Consider the following 19981-nt stretch of genomic DNA (forward strand, 5'->3'; position numbering starts at 1 on the left):
CCATGAATTTCATGAAATAATTAAAAAAAAAAAAACGTGGAGCTTCTCCCTATTTTTGTGTCCAGCCAGGTACAACTAGGCAGCTGGGGGATGGAATCTGCAGCGCAGGGAGACCCAAGCTTTCTGCCCTCCCCCCCCCCGCTGAAAATTGCAGTCCGCGGCCGCCCCGGAAAATGGCGCGTTCATAGAAGCTGGATGCTGTACCTGGCTGGCATACAAAAATATGGCGAAGCCCACGTCAAAAGTTTTGGGAAAAATTTATTAAAAAATAAATAATAATTTAGGGACTGCATCTTTATTAAGTCCTCAAATGTCATTTAGTGTTAAAATAAAGGATTTATTTAAAAAAAAAATGGCGTGGGATCCCCCATAATTTTAGTCTCTAGCGGAGGTTAAGCAGACGGCTGGGGCAGATGTTTGAAGCCTGGGAAGGGGGTAAAACCCACGGAGCTTCCCAGGCTACTAATATCAGCCCCCAGCTGAATACCTAGCCTTTACTAGCTATTAAAATGGGGGACCCCCCCAAAAAAAATGACGTGGGGTCCCCTCTATTTTAATAGCTAGCAAAGGCTAGGCAGACAGCTGGGGGCTGATATTAATAGCTCAGGAAGGGTGCCATGAATATTGGCCCCCTCCCAGGCTAGAAACACCAGCCGTCAGCCGCCCCAGAAATGGCGCATCCATAGGATGCGCCAATTCTGGCACTTAGCCTCGCTCTTCCACGCTGCCCTGGTGCGGTGGCAGGGGGTAATAGTGGTGGGGTTCATGTCAGCGCCAGCTGCCATGAAGCCCAGGTTAGTAATGATGGCCGTCTATATGACACCCCCATTACTAACCTACAAAGTGTTAAAAAGAAAAAACACACTACACCCAGAAAAAAATAATTTATTTGAAATAAAACACCATTTTATTTAATTCTTAGTTTACTAAAAAAAAAATAGTTACCTGTCCACGTTCCTGCGCTGATCTCCCATGCACAGCTGTCACATCTGGAGATGGTGACAGCTGTGCATGGCTGCTGTAAGCTCACGCTGCCGGGAACACGTCCGCTCCCGGCAGCGGGAGCCACTGACTGAGGTCACCGGAGTGCATTCAGGCAGCGCAGCTCCGGAGACCTCCTTTACGGCAGTGCTGTACCGTGGGAATTTCTCACGATACAGCAGTGCCGTAAAGGAGCTAACCGGAGCAGCGCTGCCTGAACTCCGGTGAACCCTTACGGCCCCGTCATTCTAGCGGCGGCAGCGGTTCAGAGCGGTCACATTCTATGTGGCTGCTCTGAACTGGAGATCTTCGTGGGACACTCGTGGACTACTACGGAGGGGTAAGGATAAGGTTGTGGTTTATTATTTTATATTTTATTACAGGAGATCGATGGCTTCGGGGAATTAGGTGTCTAGGTGAGTATAGGTGTAGTTTTTTATTTTTTACTTTATTTTAGGTGGCGATCGGCGGGGACAGGTAATGTATGAACTAATTTCTTTTAGGTAACCACTGGCCACCAATGACATGTATTTAACATTTATTGGGGACACAGTAGGGCAATTTAAATAGCAGGATCAGGCTGATGGGAACTACTGCTCCCATCGAGCTGATCCTGCTGGCAGGAGTGGACGGGGGACAGACATAGGCCGATGGGAGTAGTAGTGTCACATCGGCCTATGTCTGCCCGCACACACACCCGCACACACACACCCCGCACACACACACACCCCGCACACACACACACACCCCGCACACACACCCCGCACACACACACACCCCGCACACACTAATCATGACGGGTCCGGGAGGTGAGGCTGACCTGTGCGGCCGTGGGAAAGTTGATGTGAGTTCATGCAGTCAAGCATGAACTCACATGAACCCTCTGAGGGCACCGCGGCTACTTCAAATGAACAGCTGATCGGCATCACCTGATACCTCAGCTGTTCATTTGAAATAACCGGCGGGAAAGCGCAGCACAGAACGGGAAAGCCGGCGGTGAAGTCTTTTCACTGCCGGCTTCCCTGCCCGGGTCCTTCGCTCCTTGGTGCTGCGCTCCCCGCCCGGTCCTAATTTACGATCGGGATGGGAGGTGGCGAGGGGAGCGGAGGATCGGGGTGGGAGGCTGCGGGGAAGCAGTATGGGGCTGCGTGATTGTTTAAAAGCCGGCGGCTTTTTACCGCGCGCCGACTTTTAAACAATCAGGAGAATTCTCCCACGCTGGGATGGCATTCTGATGACAAGCTGGATCGCAGCTGAGCGCTGCCATCCAGCTTGTCATCCTTCAGAGACACTGCAGAGCGCAGGCATTATGGGAACTTCCGATTCCGGTATTCGATATTATAAAAGTATCGGAATTAAGTATCGGAATTCCGATACAGTGAATATCGGCCGATACCCGATATTTCAGTATCGGAATGCTCAACACTAGTGATGACCCATTTTACAGAGTTTGATAGGAAAAGTTAAGTGAAAGGCAAATTACCTCTCCGCTTTGTATAACAAAGGTAATAAATCAGGCAGTGCGGCTGGAATATGTTACTGAGCAGCAGAATTAGATTCATAGATTTTATAAGCAGTGGCAGTACCAGATATATAATTTAGCTCTTGTAGAATGATTTGCACAGACTGTAAAGCTTGGGAGGTTTTTCCCTTTAGGGCGCAGTCAGAGGACCATAAAAATCGGACTATTGCAATGCGTCGTTTTGATGGAGAGCACTCGTCCCAATGTTATTCTATGGGGCCATTCACATGGAAGATTTTTTCCTTGGATACAATTATCGGATCGCACTCAGCCATTTATGTCTATGGGCCCATGTAAAAAAAATCGGATGGCACTTGAATGACATCTGAGTGCAGTCCAATTTGGTTCTGGCCGCCACTAGAGCTGCCAACAGCTGAACACTGGGGGGCGCCACCGGGTGTCGGCTCTCTACCGATCTGATATCGATCAGTGGAAGTCAAGGACCATCAATATTAAATGCACAAAGAACCCCCTTTAATTTATTTTTTGCCAAAAATGCAAACATTTTTCAGCAGATTTTATTTGCGCATCGATCAAAATAAAACTATGTTAAAAATGTATGATATAGGCTGTTATGGCCAAATAATGTACAACTTTTAGTTTTATGACTTATTTTTAATATCTTTTTTTCTTATTATTAATATGACTTTTTTATTACATTTTACTATTTTTAGGTTCTATGGTGAATTTTATTTATTTAACTATAATGTGCAAGAATATACCTAAACTATTCCAGGTGTACAATAGTTGCTAAGTATTCTCTAACAAAAGGAAATTTGGTTAGACAGCCAAGAGGTGCTGCAGTGGACCCCGGGCTATTTGGCCATACTAGGTATGGGGCTCTACCATGCCACCTAGTGATTATATGGGAGTCCCCCAAGTTTTTGCCTCTCCCTTTGAACACCATGAACAGAGCTGATCACAGGATGTAAAGAATTAATGATTGGTGCTGTGCTATGTCTTAGGTGGGGATACACCTTTCTCTTCTTTTCCTGAGCTCAATACCCTGTAGCTTAGGTGAGGTGTGTATCGCCTCATCTCTGTCTACCATGCTACCCATCTTCTCAACAGAGCTGCACCGCCCTACATCTCCTCCTCACCTCAGTCTACCACCCTATTGTCCTCTCCACAGAGCTGCACCGCCCTACATCTCCTCCTCACCTCAGTCTACCACCCTACTGTCCTCTCCACAGTGCTGCACCGCCCTACATCTCCTCCTCACCTCAGTCTACCACCCTACTGTCCTCTCCATAGAGCTGCACCGCCCTACATCTCCTCCTCACCTCAGTCTACCACCCTATTGTCCTCTCCACAGAGCTGCACCGCCCTACATCTCCTCCTCACCTCAGTCTACCACCCTACTGTCCTCTCCACAGTGCTGCACCGCCCTACATCTCCTCCTCACCTCAGTCTACCACCCTACTGTCCTCTCCATAGAGCTGCACCGCCCTACATCTCCTCCTCACCTCAGTCTACCACCCTACTGTCCTCTCCACAGTGCTGCACCGCCCTACATCTCCTCCTCACCTCAGTCTACCACCCTACTGTCCTCTCCACAGTGCTGCACCGCCCTACATCTCCTCCTCACCTCAGTCTACCACCCTACTGTCCTCTCCACAGAGCTGCACCGCCCTACATCTCCTGCTCACCTCAGTCTACCACCCTACTGTCCTCTCCACAGTGCTGCACCTCCCTACATCTCCTCCTCACCTCAGTCTACCACCCTACTGTCCTCTCCACAGTGCTGCACCTCCCTACATCTCCTCCTCACCTCAGTCTACCACCCTACTGTCCTCTACACAGTGCTGCACCACCCTACATCTCCTCCTCACCTCAGTCTACCACCCTACTGTCCTCTCCACAGTGCTGCACCGTCCTACATCTCCTCCTCATCTCAGTCTACCACCCTACTGTCCTCTCCACAGTGCTGCACCGCCCTACATCTCCTCCTCACCTCAGTCTACCACCTTACTGTCCTCTCCACAGTGCTGCACCGCCGTACATCTCCTCCTCACCTCAGTCTACCACCCTACTGTCCTCTCCACAGTGCTGCACCGCCCTACATCTCCTCCTCACCTCAGTCTACCACCTTACTGTCCTCTCCACAGTGCTGCACCGCCCTACATCTCCTCCTCACCTCAGTCTACCACCCTACTGTCCTCTCCACAGTGCTGCACCGCCCTACATCTCCTCCTCACCTCAGTCTACCACCTTACTGTCCTCTCCACAGTGCTGCACCGCCCTACATCTCCTCCTCACCTCAGTCTACCACCCTACTGTCCTCTCCACAGTGCTGCACCGCCCTACATCTCCTCCTCACCTCAGTCTACCACCCTACTGTCCTCTCCACAGTGCTGCACCGTCCTACATCTCCTCCTCACCTCAGTCTACCACCCTACTGTCCTCTCCACAGTGCTGCACCGTCCTACATCTCCTCCTCACCTCAGTCTACCACCCTACTGTCCTCTCCACAGTGCTGCGCTGCCCTACATCTCCTCCTCACCTCTGTCTACCACCCTACTGTCCTCTCCACAGAGCTGCACTGCCCTACATCTCCTCCTCATCTCTGTCTACCAACCTACTCATGCTCTTCATTCTGCTAATGATCTTATTGGCTCCATACACATTAGACTACAGACTGGCCGTATTTGAGAGTCAAATGTATACGGGGGCTTCCAGACTCTCCCCCAACATTTGATGTTGGGGGATATAAGGGTTGAGCAGGTTAAAGTTTAACACCAGACTCTTTTATTCTTCAGGAGATAAGCTGCTGTAGGAGCCATTTGGCAGTGACATTCTCCCCTTTCCCATTGAAAACACAAACATTCAAATCAAGCCGAACGTTCATTTCTATGGGCAAGTCGGGAGAGATAGCTGATGGATGAATGAGTGCTTGGCAGTCAGCTATTGCATGTGTGTGGCCATTTAAGATTAATACCCTCCTTAAGCCTAACCCACTATTACCCCTTGCAACACTTTCTTTGTGCTGCACCATTTCTCTGGAATGCGCTATCCCAAACAAATCAGGTTCATTCCTGGGATTTACAGTTCTAAGCATGCCTTAAAAACACTTTTTCTGCAGGTGTATAACACTCACTAATCTAAGGGTGCATTTAGACCGGCAGACCCCGGCTATTAAACCACCACCTACTTAGCAGCCGGTCAGCAGTCTAACCTTTTTAGACAGGCTGACTGTACTTTCATGTGCTCAGAACGATCGTCAATACAATCATTCTGTGTGCATAGAACATTATGTTCTCAGCAGCACAAAAGTAGATGTGCTGCCGAGATGAATGTTTTTTTAAGAAAACTTTAAAATAATTTCACCTCAAGAACGAGCGTTTTACTCATTCTTCAGGTGATTGTCGGCCTGTTTAGAAAGGTCGATAATCAAGAGATGAGTGTTCCGGAAGTGCTCATTCACAATTATTAGCCAGTAACTCTTTCTCATGGACCCCCAACATAGAATCTGATTCCTTCAATTAGCAGTTTCCACCCGTTCCATGCACTTTATATCTAAAACTTCACATCTTATTATTTTTAGACGTATTATTTTTAGACATACATACCATTAGTTTTCTCCATAGTTGCTCCTGGGGTTAACTAGCAAGCTTCATCCACATAGAAAAAAAAATGGGTTACAACCTAGAAAAGGAAAAAAAAGAAACAAATAAAAATGTCAAACATGGCATTTTGACTAAACCACCTGGTGCCTGCGCTTGAAGACTTAACACAAAGCTGCAGAAGAGACAAACCGGCAAACTTGATACACAAAATCAATGCAATCACTTCCATTCAAGCTTTCTCGCTCCCCTCTTTTTTCCGCCTCCGCCAACCTACAAAAAACACGTCTCTTTCTCACCAGGTGTTTATTTACTTGAAAAAGGAAAAAGAAAAATCACTATATAGATCAAGAATAAAACCGCACTGACGGAACAGATTGTTCTAGCTGCAGTACATATGTTGGCGGTGTTATTTCTAGAAATTAACTGCCCCCCTCCACATTGTATATGTCACACCGATTTCCTTGCAAAATACATCACGGCGGATGAAGGCTGCAGGAATCATTTCACAGTCCGATGCCAGTTCTTCTCTTAACACCAAAGCTACTGGATATGTCGTCAGAAGCCCCCCGCAGCTGCAGACATGGCTACAGGTCCTGATTTTACCCTGGGGATTTTACAGCTAATATGATGCAAAACCCCAAAAAAAAAGCAAAATGATTCTCTGGGGCAGAACATCACCTGCTTTATCTCCGTTCCATAACTAGATCATTAAAAAATTTGCATATCTTACATAACGGCTCACACATAAAAAGAAATTTAACAAGCGACAGCAGAAATGAGATGCAATTACTCGCCCGGTGCATTAACTAATACATGATCCAGTCTAAAAACGAGACCGAGAGGAGAGTGGAAGGAAAAAAAAAAAAAGAAACACATTAACAACTGCTCATTAACACCATCGCCACCTCTGAAAGCCGGAGGCTGTCATTTTCTTCTGCATTGCAGTTGGTTTAGAATGGAGAATGGGAGAGGGGAAAAAAAAAGAAAGAAAGAAATCCCCAATGGGGAAGGAAGCAAATCACATTTCCTGGAAAATTGCATTCCTTGCTTGTGACATTGAGGTTCTCCTACCTGCCCAGAAGTTTGATGTTACCTTCTCCAACAGATCCGCTCCCATTGCAGGTCTGTTTACAGCAGACGATGAAGCGTGTGTTCTCCCTATTAACAGGCTGTCAGGTGACCGATGACCTTGACAGCAGAGCAAATAAAAAATAATGTTTTCTTTTTTTGGTGGGGGGTGGGATGTGAGATATACTGTAGATGTGACAGCTGCTATTTTCTAGATTTTTGTAGAGACGAAAACTTTGGCAAATATCAGGGAGAGGGGAAAAAGTTTTGAAACTGGATATGAAGAAGAAAACAAAACAAACAACAAAAAAAAAATCAAAAGGACTTGGTCTGCGTAATAATTAACTACAGACCAAGCCACAATGTATTTATAACAGAACATTGTACAGACACAGAAGGATCACAAGAGACTGCATGCCTGGCTGAGAGGAACCTCCCGAAACATTAGTATGCGCAGTGTATTATTCATCTTCTTAGTTAATGCCTTCAAAGTAACAGACTGCAGACCCTGAATGGCTGCGAGCCGTATTTTATCTTCAAAAAACACCACGAAAAGTGGAATGGAATTCTAAACGGAAGATACAATGTTACTGTTTTTTTTTTGTTAGAAGGGGCTTTAAAGATGGAAGAGTAGGTAAGAGATGATGCCTTTAGTGATGAGAGGGGGAGGAGGGGTGTGCGGCTGCATAATGTCTAGGATGCCAAGAGGTAAAAATGATCTGTTTATTCAGGAAAAGGATTCTGTAGACTGAGAGACCCTGGAGGGCAAAGTTTTTTCTCTTTCTACCACGCTCAAGTCATCTTGTTATTACTTTCTTTTTGTCTTATGTTAAGTAATTAATGGGAACCTACAATTTTACTACCGGTATCTCGTTATAGGTTATAGTATAACAATAAAAATGAGACCTGTCTTGAAGTAATCTGATGTGGCAGCGCTGAGATATCAAGCTTTGAAGCCACATCCAAATTAGCCTGGAAGTGCATTGACCCGCCCCCAGAGCACTTCCAGGTTAATTTGCCTGTGGCTTCTCCTCTTGATATCTCAGAGCTGCCACATCACATTACTACAAGACAGGTCTCATTTTTATTCTTGAACTGGGACCTGCACAGCCAAACCAGTAGTTTCAGTGTTAAAATTGTTTGACAAGATTCCCTTTATATGTACACCGCACAGGAATTAAAGCTTGGATAGAATTGTAAAGGCAAAAGATGATCAGCAGCAGCGGTCATGTGCCAGTTTTTATATCAGGACAATGACGGGAGACACAGGGCTGAGAGCAGAGGAGAGGAGAGTTACTGGTCCGGGAGTGACTTGGAAAACCCTATTAATAAGTAATAATAAACCAGGAAGATATGTTTCATCTTCCATATATTTCCACAGTCTGCAGGATTTCTGTAATATTCACAAACCCATCTAAGTAAAGACAGGGAGGAGGGGTATGCAGCTGCAGCATCTCTCCCTCAGTGTGTAGTGAGGAGGGATATAGGAAGGAGAAATCTGATTGGCTTAGAGCACACAGGACAGCGCTTACATCACACAAGAAGAGACCACCCACTCAGCAATCATGGGGAGAGAATACCCACCCAACATATCCCCTTAGATATAAGAATATATGTGGATGCAGTAAAAATTAGTTATATTGTTGCAGGATGTAGGGGCAGAGACCCTGAATCTTGTGATGTGTCACTTACTGAGCTGCTTGCTGCAGTTTTGATAAAATTCCTGTTTTCTCTGCTGCTGATCTACCAGTTCTCTGTCTGCTGAGCTCTGTAAAACCCCACCCACACCACGGATTGGCAGCTTTTTGCCTATGCACAGTATAGTTAGAAAGCAGCCAATCAGTGGTGGGGATGTGGTTGCACTACCTGGCAGCAGGTTTACTACTCCTCTAGTGATATTCTCCTGCTGATAAAACAGTGATTAGATCAAAACTACAGCAAGCAGCCCAATAAATGACACGTAGCTGGAACCAGTGGCTCTGTCTCTACAGGTTAGCTCTGGCTGTCGGATTAGGTGTCAAAAACTGGTGACAGATTCCCTTTAAAAAGGGTAACTCTATTTTCAAGTAACATTTCAGAATAATAAGGAATAAAACTATATCTGGCCATTATATGACTTGTATCCTGCATTCTCTATTTCTTAAAGGTGATGTCTGGAATTCTATCTTCAGGAGCGCACGGCACGGCTCCTCTGCCTCCCGGCTCCCTGCTTGCCAGGAGGCAACGCGCTTCTGAAGATAGACAGTTGGGGTCAGCAGCAACACTGAGCCTAAACTGAATTTACGCCGTGCTGCTTGCAGAGACGCCTCTTCCTCTGTAGCGTGGGAGAAGTGCAGGGACGCCGAAGTTTGCCGGATCCAGTGGTTGCAAGCTGCATAGCAAACAGTTTCCAATTGAGCCTTCCTTGCATAGGAGACCGGCCACCTCTTGTTTATAAAAGGTGAATAGCAAAGTTGCATGTTTTTACAAGCACTATGCAACTTTACCCATTTAATTAGATGAGACAATCCCTTTAATTTGTAAATGCCTGAACTTGAGGGAGGAGACTAAGTAAATGGAACGTTAGGGTTAATTCTGTGCTGCTGGTATGAAAGAAGAAAAGATCTGAGAGGAGAAAGACATCCAGGAATAAGGTTTATTGGTCAACGCGTTTCGAAGTTCCAAACTTCATCAGGACAAACCACGGTGTAGGGAGGGGACCAGCAGCTAGGATTTCTCCCATACATAGCAAAGCACACAGAAGGCGATTTCTGCTTTTCATTCCTTTTTAGCACACCAATTAGAACAGAACTACCATGAAGGTAATAATACAGCAATACTGATCAGTGTAGATGTGAATCCAGCTCTGGGGTGAGGTAAAACACTTGATGGAAAGCTTAGCACGTTCTTCATGTGTCTCCCTCTGCTTGTTTCCTCACTCTGCTCCTCGTTCCTCATCTCCATAGAGTATAATGGGCTGTGTAACCTGACACCTCACTGTGCTGCTGGCAGTCTGTCTTGAGCAAAATGAAGTTGAACTGTTTTTTTCAGAGAGGATGATGAGTTCAGGAGATGGTGGGAAAGGAAGAAATGGCTCATAAGCGGATAAAGAAGTAGATTTCTATGGTAAGATATATTACAAAGTTTATTTTAATTGCCTGTACAACTGATATATGAAGTTTTTTAAAGTATAGTTCCCATTTATCATATAGCATCAGGCTGAGGGCGTTCAGAGTCATCCACGGGCTCAATCACATAAGTTGATCACTTCTTCTCTGTGATTTAAGAGATCAGTGGGAGTCTCAGGACCCAGAACTTGACAGATCAAAACTATAGAACACGGGCTGCAACATATTGAAGCTATTTAAAAGGTTAGTTACCTCTTAAAAAATAGTGAAACAGGCCACTAAAATGCTGTAAGAAACATAACATTGGATTAACACGTGTTTTAAGGGTAAAGTCTCTCTTTGTGGAAAGTGCCAAGTTGGCATAAGGAGACTTATAAGTCATGAAATGCTCCTGGGAATTTAAATATGCAAATAGCCTTTCTCTTCAGAGAGGCATATTTAAGTTCCCAGAGGAGCATTGCATGACTTATAAGTCTCCTTCTCCACAAGGAGAAGCTTTATCTTTTAGACCCCATGTCAGAGGCCTCTCACCCAGCCAAACAAGTTTTCCTGCTTTGCACCGATGAAAGGCAAACACCCCCAAAACAGGTGTCTACAAATGAAGTTTCTGGTTTAGCCCCCTTTAAGTCATGCAGCAAGGCTAGAGGCTACTTCCAAAAAGAAGCACTTCTTTTACGAGGCGATTTGCAGTTCAGTTTATTTTTGGCCTAAAATGCTGCAATCAGATGTTACAATAAAGTGTAAAGTAAATGCACTTGGGTTTGCAGCTTTTTTTTTTTTTTTTTGCCACCTTCTTGGGGGTCAGTGGCGTTTATTTAAGAATGTAACATCTTTTTTTCCTGAAACTTCTCCATAAACTATGAAAATGCCATAATAACAGCGTATTCAATACAAAAAGTGCCTTCAAACATGCTCGGAAAACCACATTGGCATTTTGTTTTATATTTATACAAAAATACAGTACAGACCAAAAGTTTGGACACACCTTCTCATTTAAAGATTGTTCTGTATTTTCATGACTATGAAAATTGTACATTCACACTGAAGACATCAAAACTATGAATTACCACATGTGGAATTATATACTTAACAAAAAAGTGTGAAACAACTGAAAATATGTCTTATATTCTAGGTTCTTCAAAGTAGCCACCTTTTGCTTTGATGACTGCTTTGCACACTCTTGGCATTCTCTTGATGAGCTTCAAGAGGTAGTCACCGGAAATGGTCTTCCAACAATCTTGAAGGAGTTCCCAGAGATGCTTAGCACTTGTTGGCCCTTTTGCCTTCACTCTGCGGTCCAGCTCACCCCAAACCATCTCGATTGGGTTCAGGTCTGGTGACTGTGGAGGCCAGGTCATCTGGCGTAGCACCCCATCACTCTCCTTCTTGGTCAAATAGCCCTTACACAGCCTGGAGGTGTGTTTGGGGTCATTGTCCTGTTGAAAAATAAATGATGGTCCAACTAAACCCAAACCGGATGGAATAGCATGCCGCTGCAAGATGCTGTGGTAGCCATGCTGGTTCAGTATGCCTTCAATTTTGAATAAATCCCCAACAGTGTCACCAGCAAAGCACCCCCACACCATCACACCACCTCCTCCATGCTTCACGGTGGGAACCAGGCATGTAGAGTCCATCCGTTCACCTTTTCTGCGTCGCACAAAGACGCGGTGGTTGGAACCAAAGATCTCAAATTTGGACTCATCAGACCAAAGCACAGATTTCCACTGGTCTAATGTCCATTCCTTGTGTTCTTTAGCCCAAACAAGTCTCTTCTGCTTGTTGCCTGCCCTTAGCAGTGGTTTCCTAGCAGCTATTTTACAATGAAGGCCTGCTGCACAAAGTCTCCTCTTAACAGTTGTTGTAGAGATGTGTCTGCTGCTAGAACTCTGTGTGGCATTGACCTGGTCTCTAATCTGAGCTGCTGTTAACCTGCGATTTCTGAGGCTGGTGACTCGGATAAACTTATCCTCAGAAGCAGAGGTGACTCTTGGTCTTCCTTTCCTGGGGCGGTCCTCATGTGAGCCAGTTTCTTTGTAGCGCTTGATGGTTTTTGCAACTGCACTTGGGGACACTTTCAAAGTTTTCCCAATTTTTCGCACTGACTGACCTTCATTTCTTAAAGTAATGATGGCCACTCGTTTTTCTTTACTTTGCTGCTTTTTTCTTGCCATAATACAAATTCTAACAGTCTATTCAGTAGGACTATCAGCTGTGTATCCACCTGACTTCTGCACAACACAACTCATGGTCCCAATCCCACTTATTAAACCTGACAGGGCACACCTGTGAAGTGAAGACCATTTCCGGTGACTACCTCTTGAAGCTCATCAAGAGAATGCCAAGAGTGTGCAAAGCAGTCATCAAAGCAAAAGGTGGCTACTTTGAAGAACCTAGAATATAAGACATATTTTCAGTTGTTTCACACTTTTTTGTTAAGTATATAATTCCACATGTGTTAATTCATAGTTTTGATGCCTTCAGTGTGAATGTACAATTTTCATAGTCATGAAAATACAGAAAAATCTTTAAATGAGAAGGTGTGTCCAAACTTTTGGTCTGTGCTGTGTATATATATATATATATATATATATATATATATATATATATATTTATTTATTTATTTATTTTTTCGAGGGTTAAAATACTAAGTTTAGCCAATTTAATGACACCTGATGCATTGCAGATGTGGAGTGAAGTTTTGCATAAAGACTCAGGAGAGCAGCGCTCAGATTATATGTAAGGATATACAATTTGGTTACCTGTGCCCGGCTGTACAAAGCATCACAAAGATATGAAGGTCTAAAATGGACAAAAAAGAGGGAAAAAGTGCCCAGATCTGCAAATATCCAGAAAGCTCTCCCATGGGTGCCTCTCCAAACACCACAGCAGAATACTTCCACTATTTTCTTACAAGAACGTTATAAATGGAGCCTTTATTTTTCGCACACAGATGAATGCAGACGTCTGGTGTTTTAGTTATATACTTGCACAAAATTGTCTTTCTTTGAAAATTAGGAAGGCGACAAGATCAAATGCCTTCTGGTAGCTCCGAGCCTCCCAAATAATGCAATCTGTGTCTGGACGGTTGAGGAGAACGGCAATGTTAATTTCTTTAAATTGTCGTTTCGATACATTTTTCATAAATCAATGGTACAAGTGAATATAAAAATTATTGTAATATATTTTAGCAGAAAAATCTGTTTCGGTTTCCTTCTCCACATATAATATAGATAGATCAATGAGGGATCAGATTACAGCTGCCTATAGAAGTCTATGGAGAGATGAGGAGGAGGAGCAGAGTGAGCAGGATTGACAGATACACTGCTCAGTACTGCTGTATAATGTTCTCAATGCTGCTGCTTCTGAACATATGCTACATAGACATGAGAGAGCAGGAATCCTCATGTCTGTGGGTGCTGTGAAGAGAGACATAGCAGCTATTCTCTTCCCACCAGCTCAGAGACAATTGAAGATTAGAGATAGAGTCTGCAGAGGGGTAAACTGGTGAAAATTGCAGGATACAAGTCATATAATGACCAGATATAGTGTAATTTCTCATGTACACACAAGAGATTATTCAGAAAAGTTTAGAGAGATTTGCACTCTGATCCTGTGCTGTGAGATGACTGCACGTGGAATTAAGTATTAGGTCTCACAAATCAGTGATACGTCCCCAGTGGCGTACCACCAATGGCAGCAGGCCACGCCACTGCTATGGGGCCCATGAGCCGGGAAGGCCCCGAAGCAGTGGGGGAACGAGGAGGATTGGTGAGTATTGGGGGGGGAAGGTTGCGGCGGTGAAGGAGAGGGGCACACACGGTAGTCGCTGCTGCAGCTACGTGTGCCCGCTGCTAAAGGGACATGAATATTCCCTCTTCTTCACTCCCATGGGCGTGGAGAAGAGGGAATATTCATTCTCTTCAGCAGCGGGCATGGAGGAGCACTGAGCCGCGGCTCCTGCTATCAGTGCCCACTACTAAAGAGAATGAATGGTCCCGGCGTGGAGAAGAGTGAATGTCCCAGCAGCAGCTCACTTCGGTGTCTGATAGCACGCGCTGCTCAGATGCCGAAATCAGCTGCTGGCATACAGGACGCAGCAGCGCTGGAGCAGAGGTGAGAAAGGAAGGTGAGTATAAGTGTTTATTTTTTTATGTGTAAAGTGATTGGGCCATGCATACCAGGATTGAGGGATGAGGGGACCACGCATACAAGGATTGGGGGGAGGAGGGAGCCACACATACCAGGATTGGGGGGAGCAGGAGGCCACGCAGACCAAGATTGCGGTGGATGAGGAGGCCACGCATACCAAGATTGGGGGGATGAGGAGGCCACGCATACCAAGATTAGGGAGATGAGGGGGCCACGCATACCAAGATTGGGGGGATGTGGGGGCCACGCATACCAAGATTGGGGGGATATGGGGGCCACGCATACCAAGATTGGGGGGATGAGGGGGCCACGCATACCAAGATTGGGGGGAGGAGGGGGCCACACATTCCAGGATTGGGAGGAGGAGGGGCCACGCATACCAGGATTGAGGGGATGAGGGGTGCCACACATACCAGGATTGAGGGGATGAGGGGTGCCACGCATACCAGGATTGAGGGGATTAGGGGTGCCACGCAATGCCAAGATTGGGGGGATGAGGGGGCCATGCATATCAGGATTGGGGGGGGGGTGAGGGGTGCCATATGTACCAGGATTGGGGTGATGAGGGGTGCCATATGTACCAGAATTGGGGGATGAGGTGTGACATACGTACCAGGATTCGGAAATGAGGGGTGCCATACCAGGATTCGGAAATGAGGGGTGCCATACGTACCAGGATTGGGGGATGAGGGGTGACATACATACCAGGATTGGGGGATGAGGGGTGACATACATACCAGGATGGGAAAATTTACCAGTAGCAGCTGTATTTCCCACCCTAGGCTTATACTTGAGTCAATACTTTTTCCCAGCTTTTTGTGGTAAAATTAGGGGCCTCAGCTTATATTTGGGTCGGCTTATTTAAAATATACGGTATTTTTAAATCAGTGAGTACGTGGTGCCCATAATACTGCAGGACTGTGGGGTGCATTATACTATACAACATTATCCTCTCTCCTTCTGTACCAGTCGCTGTCGCGTTTTTGTTCAAGATTATTGTAATTGTTCTTGTATGTATACCCCTTTTTCACATGTAATGCGCCATGGAATAAATGGCACAATAATAATAATAATAATACTCATCCTAGCCTATGGGACTGTTCACATATCAAATGATTTGCAAAAAAAAAAAGATAAATATGTGATGGATTTTGATCCGATTTCACCATGCTGGTGAATGAATCAGCGAAAAAAAACTAACAGCACACGGAGGCCGTCTGTGTTGCATCCTAGTGATGTCCGCTTTTCACTATTGCCTTGCCCTTTACCCTATGGGGTGTGTAATATACTGTATGGAGGATTATGGGCGGCACATTATACTGTATGGAGGATTATGAGTGGTGTATTATACTATATGGAAGGCTATGTGGGGCCATTATAATATTTTGAGGGCTATGTGGGGGGCCATTATACTATATGAAAGCAATTATACGGTGTGAAGGTTTGTGTGGGGTCCATCATACTGTGTGGGGTCCATCATACTGTTTGGAGGGATAAAAAAATGAAAGATAACTTCAAGAAAAACGTAGCACAGTCATATAGAAAGAACCCATATTGTTTTATGCTACTATAGTGACTATTTTACAGACCAACCGCTCTATACGCTATCAGAAAGGAGGATGACCCTAGGGTCAAGGAAATGAATGATACTAAGTCATCAATATGTGAAAAAATGTATAAATATCTTTATTATTGTCATAATTACAGACAAATGGAATAAAGTGCGTCAGACAAATCAATAAAAACCAACACCTAACGTGCTCATAGTGGAAGTACCCGCACAGGCAGCGCCGCTCCCTGGTCCTCACTAACACGGTTCGCTGATTGGCGCCAAATTTAAACACCGCTCTGTTGATTGGTCGCGGCCGGTCGGCCGCAGACATATTCTAGAATACCCGATGCGTTAGAATCGGGCCACCATCTAGTGACAGTATAACCATTGCATTATATTACATTAATCTCATAGGGTCCAGACCCGCCACACAGTGCACCTCCCCCGACGCGCGTTTCGGCGTAAGCCTTTCTCAAGGGGTGTGTTTGGAGGGATAGTGCGGCCAATTATACTCTATGTAGGCCCATTATACTGCATGGAGGGCTGTGTGGGGGTCACAGTTGGGGAATCATACAGTGTTGGGGTCACCATACTTTGCCTTGGGAGTTGAGGTGGGGTACAGTAGGGTCATTATATTGTGCATGCGGAGGAATTCACCATGGGGGTATCATACTGTGTTTGGGGGACACTTATTGGCATCACACTTTATGGGGGCAATGAAAGAGGAAGAAAATTACTAAGTAAAGACTGGAAAGTAGTGAGATCTGCTCTTCTGTGACACAGACAAATATTTTTTTTATTTTTTATTTTTTTGGGGGGGGGAATGGGGGCCCAATTAGAAATCATGGGGCCACATAGCAGAAGCTCTATGTTCGCCCCTGTACGTCCCTATGGTTTTGTCTACATTTCCTTTGGAATTTCACTTTGTAACAGGAACCACACCTTTTTTTTTTTTGCAGTTTGCAGTTTCCCTTTAAGAATTATTTAAAGGGACCGTTGTAAAACCTCATAAAACCAGGATTTATGGTGGTCAATGAGTGCATGAAAAAGGAAATCTCCAGATCACCAGCCATGAATTCCAGCATGCACAAAGAGGTGTAAACAAGCTCTGCGCAGAAGAGGGTTTTTTTGCTGCAATTCCAGAAATAACTGCGGCCTCACTGGGAATATTTGTTCATTCTGAACTCTTTCACTTCCACACAGGAAATTGATGTAATGAGTTTCCAGTGTGGTGAATGGCCGGACAATCCCTTCTCTCTAAAATTCTCAATGTACAGTATCTTATCAAGCTGCTTAATGTTGGGCTTGGCATGGAACAATTTAGCAAAAGTTTTTAAAAAATTAACCCTAAGGCTTCGTTTCCACAATGAGCTTTTGACGCTGCGCATTTTTTTTTTTTTTTTAAATGCAAGTAACCTATCTTACTTAAAGAGGTTGTCTGATACTTTTTCATTGATGACCCATCCTTAGGATAGTACTGTAGAAGTATACGCCACTCAGTGGATACGAGATACGGATTATTGCGGCTGAGGTCGCATATACACCGCGCTGCCACTCTGCATAGCTCTGTTTCTAGCGGCAATCAGTTTCTGATGAAGGTCTATGTTAAAGGACCGAAACGTTAAATAATTTGAAGAAAGTTTTTTTTTGCAATCCATTTACTGCAAATTGAGTGCAGTGTTTCTATCCTTAGGATAGGTCAGCAATCTTTGATCGGCCGGGGATTGACACCCGCCAACCCCTCCGATCAGATGTCATCGGTGGCGGCCGTCTGCTGATAGTGGCCCTGGCCAGGTACTGCACATCTGGCTCCTATTCAAATCAATAGGGGGCAGATGTGCAGTACCCTGCGGTGGCCACTATCAGAAGACGGCCAGCTCCGCAAATGAGCATTTCCGGCCGGCGACCGCCATCGCCGCTAATAACATCTGATCAGCAGGGGTGGCGGACCCCGGCCAATCAGACATTGATGATCTATTGTAAGTATAACTCATCAATGAAAAAGTAGTGGATAACCTCTTTAATGGTTGTAGAAGTCGTGCAAAAAAACGTGCAACATCAAAAACTCACCCAAAAGCTCATAGTGACAATTTAGCCTAAGGCTATGTTCACATGTTGCGTGTTTGCAGCGTTTTTTTTTTTTTTTTCTGCAGGCAAAACCTGCTTTATTGGCAGCAAAAGAAGCTGCTTACAAAATAAACAGGTTTTTTTTCTGCATATAGTCATTAGTCTACAGTACGTGTTTAATAAAATTACTTTTATTCACCAAAAATGCTGCAAAAATGCATTTTTTTTTGCATCGTTTTTGCACTTCCACATTACTTTCTATGGATGAAAAAAAGGCTGGAAAAACATTGAAAGAATTGACATGCTGCAGATATCAAACACACTGCAGTTTTCCAATTCAGTCATAAAAAAAAAAAAAAAAAACAACTGAGTGCAGGAGGTTTCTGAAATCTCAGAGCTTTTGCTGGTTGTAAAAAGTAGTTTTGAATTTGCATTAAAAAAAAAGTAGCAGCAAAAAAACGCTGCAAAAATGCAACGTGTGAACATACCCTAAAGGAGGTTTTCCCAAAATAACAAGCAATCCCCAATCAACGAGATGCGGAATGACTTGTTGATTGCTAGAGTTCTGACTGCTGAGACCCCCAGTGTTCCTGAGAGTGTGACTCCGGGTGGGCGCACAGCAGTCCAATACACAATGATTGGCTATCTTTCACAGACCCATAGATAGTAAATGGAGTTGTGCATTCGTGACTGGGGAATTCTCGTGGTCAATGAAGGAACCAGCGCTCGGACCTCAAGTGAATCTTGACACAATTCCTCAAAGTTGCATGAAACCATAAAAATCCTTTATCAGGCACTCAGCAACTCTGAAGCTTGGCACATTACAGCTCATGGCTTTGTAACAAAGTATAAATCGAGAAATCTTTTTCTTGTATTGGATTTTAGACAAGAGAACTGACACATTGTAACAAAATGTTCAGTAGTGTAATCAGAAACATGGCTGTACAGGTTACGGTCTGAATGTAACTAGTAGAGGGAACTTTTACCGAAAGCAACATTGGGATTGAAACTTAGAATATATTAGAAAGTTGCAGAACTTTTCTTAATACATCAATTAAGATTTGAGCAGAGAACCCCTCTGAGGGTTTCAGTAAGACGGTTGTGCTGGATTGCGTCTTCTCTCACCCTGTATGCGCCATAACAACGGCTTTTCTCTAAAAACAGAAATGCAAAATTGCGCACTACTGACAACCCATACTTTGCAGTCAGCCATCCAACAGATGCGGATAAGGGTCAAAAAAGTTCAAAAAGGAAGTCGGCTAATTAATGCCAAATCCGTGGCCGCACAAGTCATTACCCGTGACCCTGTAAATGGAGCAATTTGTACAGACGAACACATTTATCTTAACAAGTGAATTGCAAGAGCGCAGTCAAGGAGCTGAAAGGTTTATCCCCCCACAGAAAGAAATCCCCCATTACTGGAATCGCTCACATCCAGATCTCATGTTCTTCACGATACAAACACTTCAGTATAATAAGGGATCTCCCATGTAAAGGTGAATAATAGGACCGGTCAACATGGCTGAATTATTAATCTGGCTGACATAGTACTGAGGAAGCACTCCCATCATCTGCTGATGGAGATCACAATCTCATTCCAGTCTCAAGCACTAGGATCAATGACATAAGATACAGGTGCTTCTCACTAAATTAGAATATCATCAAAAAGTTAATTTATTTCAGTTCTTCAATACAAAAAGGGAAACTCCTATATTATATAGAGTCATTACACACAGAGGGATCTATTATATAGAGTCATTACACACAGAGGGATCTATTATATAGAGTCATTACACACAGAGGGATCTATTATATAGAGTCATTACACACAGAGGGATCTATTATATAGAGTCATTACACACAGAGGGATCTATTATATAGAGTCATTACACACAGAGGGATCTATTTCAAGTGTTTATTTCTGTTAATGTTGATGATTATGGCTTACAGCCAATGAAAACACAAC

The 19981-nt window shown here is 44.4% G+C and overlaps 1 protein-coding gene across 7 annotated transcripts in view; it reads right to left on the reverse strand.

Moving 5' to 3' along the window:
- Positions 1 to 19981, reverse strand: part of KANK4 (KN motif and ankyrin repeat domains 4) — a 151734-nt gene that overhangs the window by 80654 nt on the left and 51099 nt on the right. For 5 of the 7 annotated variants that reach the window (XR_012247735.1, XM_073643785.1, XM_073643790.1 and 2 more), the window contains one exon: positions 6073 to 6148. Coding sequence is in view for 6 of the 7 variants with exons in the window: in XM_073643785.1 (XP_073499886.1) it covers positions 6073 to 6088 (16 nt within the window). In the remaining variant the exon portion in view is untranslated. Of the gene's footprint in view, positions 1 to 6072; positions 6149 to 7140; positions 7283 to 19981 lie in introns of those variants that run through there. The other 2 variants (XM_073643786.1, XM_073643788.1) reach the window with 2 other exon arrangements.

Source organism: Phyllobates terribilis, unplaced genomic scaffold (genome assembly GCF_046119375.1).
Source record: "Phyllobates terribilis strain yellow unplaced genomic scaffold, ASM4611937v1 Scaffold_8__6_contigs__length_399053987, whole genome shotgun sequence".
NCBI classification, from domain to species: domain Eukaryota; kingdom Metazoa; phylum Chordata; class Amphibia; order Anura; family Dendrobatidae; genus Phyllobates; species Phyllobates terribilis.